The 2,364-nt window shown below is 33.4% G+C and overlaps 1 protein-coding gene across 1 annotated transcript; it reads left to right on the top strand.

Moving 5' to 3' along the window:
* Positions 1 to 963: 963 nt before the first annotated feature.
* Positions 964 to 2,062, top strand: LOC109545734 (plexin domain-containing protein 2). Its single transcript, XM_019916578.2, has 3 exons — positions 964 to 1,182; positions 1,298 to 1,504; positions 1,562 to 2,062. Exons 1-3 carry the CDS (start codon positions 1,125 to 1,127, stop codon positions 1,729 to 1,731), a joined length of 435 nt encoding a protein of 144 aa, XP_019772137.1. The 5' UTR covers positions 964 to 1,124; the 3' UTR covers positions 1,732 to 2,062.
* The last annotated feature ends 302 nt before the right edge of the window (positions 2,063 to 2,364 follow it).

Raw genomic sequence — 2,364 nt, 5'->3', positions numbered from 1 at the left:
TCGCCGAAACGTAATGAAATAAACGATGTTAAAAATGTTTACTGAATATCATAACAAGTACACGCAGTCAGGAAAATACATCAGAATAAAGAAGACACAATGTGTTCTTACTGCAACGCAATCACACAAAAAGCACAAATCTTTCAAATAAATGCTAGTTTTTAAAGATTATAAATAATCCATAAAGTGCCGTGATAAAAACAGTTATGGATAGTATTTTTCAAATGTATTTCTATTACTGAAGATATGGCAAATGAAGACTAGCAACTTTAATAAAAGCATCTGTATTCTGTGGGTAATTGTTTTTTTTTCCAATGCATATGATTAACAGTAAAATGAACAATTTTTTGGATGAAAAGACAGTGAAATCTTCATTTAGGTTTATGGAGTAAGGAAAATCTTCTCACTTTTCTCCACTGTAAATTAATCAAAAACGTTTTCCAAGAGACCTAAAATTTAAAGCAAAATGACTAAATAAATAAATTTGCCACTATGAACCCGACTTGATCAAGTTTGAATTTACTTAATTGTAGTTTTATTTAGAACTGCATTCTTTGGCTTATATTGATTGTAACATTAAAATGTGTTAATATTTATATATAGAACTAGCATTAAAAATATCGAGCAAAATTCGAAGATTTTAGAAGTGTACTCAATAAGAAAGAAAGAAGAAACTCTAATTACACTTTAAGAAAGTTTGGTTGCAATATTAAATCAACTGGATATAAGGCATATTTTCCACGACACCCATTTTACGAACCATAAGATATACCAGGAAGCTTAACTTGAAAAGAAACGGTTTATCTGGGAAATTGAAAAATCGGATTTTTGTAGATAGGAAAATTTGTCATGAGAATGTTCAATCATTTTCGAGTCTCGCGCGTTTTGGGAAAGCTCAGAAATGCGCAACTTCTTACGGTTTCCGAGATTCCAGCTCGTAAACTGGGTCTTTTGCAAGTATATTTACCTATTTTCTAATTGTGTTTCAGACTGTGCAACTCTCATTTGAATTTCCATTTTACGGCCGATATATAAAAAATGTGACTGTGGCAACTGGTGGATTTCTCTACACAGGAAATTACATCCATTCCTGGCTAGCGGCCACTCAATATATTGCGCCGCTGATGGCCAATTTTGACAATGGAATTTCGAACTCGAGCTTAGTCAAATATCTCGATAATGGTAAGTCTATTCATTGGGGAAACCACACAGAATTGCATTTCTGTGTCTAATTAAAGATTGTTGTTGTTTTTCCTTGGTGCAACTGATTCTGCAGTTTCAATTTCCGCATTTTCAGGTACTGCCTTCACAGTTGAGTGGGAAAATGTGCAATTACGGGACAAGCCGAACAAAGAATTCACTTTCCAAACAACACTGTACAAGAATGGTGATATTGTATTCGTATACAAAGCGGTACCAATGTCGATTAAGAATATCAACAGCGAACATCATCCCGTAAAAGTGGGCGTTTCGGACGCCTATATTTTGGACCGCACTGTATTTTGTAAGTAGACGGAACTCGAGCATAATCGGCTGTTCCATGACGATTTTCGACTTTCAGATGTAAGAAGAAAAACCATTTACGAGTATCACCGAGTCATTTTCAATGATGAAGAAATTAAAAACGGAACTGCAATATACTTGACCGCTTTGCCCACGTGTTTGAACTATCTCAACTGTTCGTCTTGTCTGATTAGTGTTGAAAATTTAAATGTAAGTTTTTTCTTCTAAAATCTCCTACATTGACTTAAAATTCGGATAAATCGACCTTTGTTTATTTCCTTAAAGCATAAAGCGTCGTTGACCTCGTGGACTAGGAAATGCCGATCCAAAAATGGATATTTTTACTCAACTGCTCTTTCTTGATAAAAAAAATTGCCATTTTTGAAAATTTTCCGTTTATTGGAATACGCTTGGCTCTTCAGCTTTATTGATTAGACTTTACTTCACCTAAATATGTAGATTTTTTAAACACATTTCTCGCATTCGCCATATTCAGGGTTATTCACGTTATACGGCACCGACGTTTGGGGCTAGCCCGTTTGTTTTTTGCAAAGTATTATTTGATGAATCCACAGACGCCTATCGGGTGCACATTTTAAAAATATTTTTGTAATCTACAGAGTGTCCCAAAAGCCCTAAAAGTATCAAACTTGTGTTTTTCCAAATGAAATACCCTATATATTATGGCATTTTTGGATTCTCTGAGCAAAATAAGTGTTTGTTTTAATAAGATTTATAATGTCTAAATCTAAAGGTTTTTAAAATAGTTCGAATTTTATCAAAATCTAATATTATTTTCATGTGTCAAATACTTTAGAAGTATTTAAGTTATGTAAACGTAATTCGTAGTGTAGTGTAACA

The sequence above is a fragment of the Dendroctonus ponderosae genome, unplaced genomic scaffold, assembly GCF_020466585.1.
Source record: "Dendroctonus ponderosae isolate FM_Combo_2020 unplaced genomic scaffold, Dpon_F_20191213v2 Dpon_F_20191213_3, whole genome shotgun sequence".
NCBI lineage: Eukaryota > Metazoa > Arthropoda > Insecta > Coleoptera > Curculionidae > Dendroctonus > Dendroctonus ponderosae.
The sequence above is the reverse complement of the archived record's forward strand: the minus strand, read 5'-3'. Positions and strand labels throughout refer to the sequence as shown.

Excerpts from the sequence above, each read along its gene's own strand:
- LOC109545734 (XM_019916578.2), top strand. The coding sequence starts at position 1,125 with ATGGCCAATTTTGACAATGGAATTTCGAACTCGAGCTTAGTCAAATAT. Across the intron at positions 1,183-1,297 it reads AGTCAAATATCTCGATAATG|GTACTGCCTTCACAGTTGAG; the intron begins GTAAGTCTATTC and ends CCGCATTTTCAG. Across the intron at positions 1,505-1,561 it reads TTTGGACCGCACTGTATTTT|ATGTAAGAAGAAAAACCATT; the intron begins GTAAGTAGACGG and ends TTCGACTTTCAG.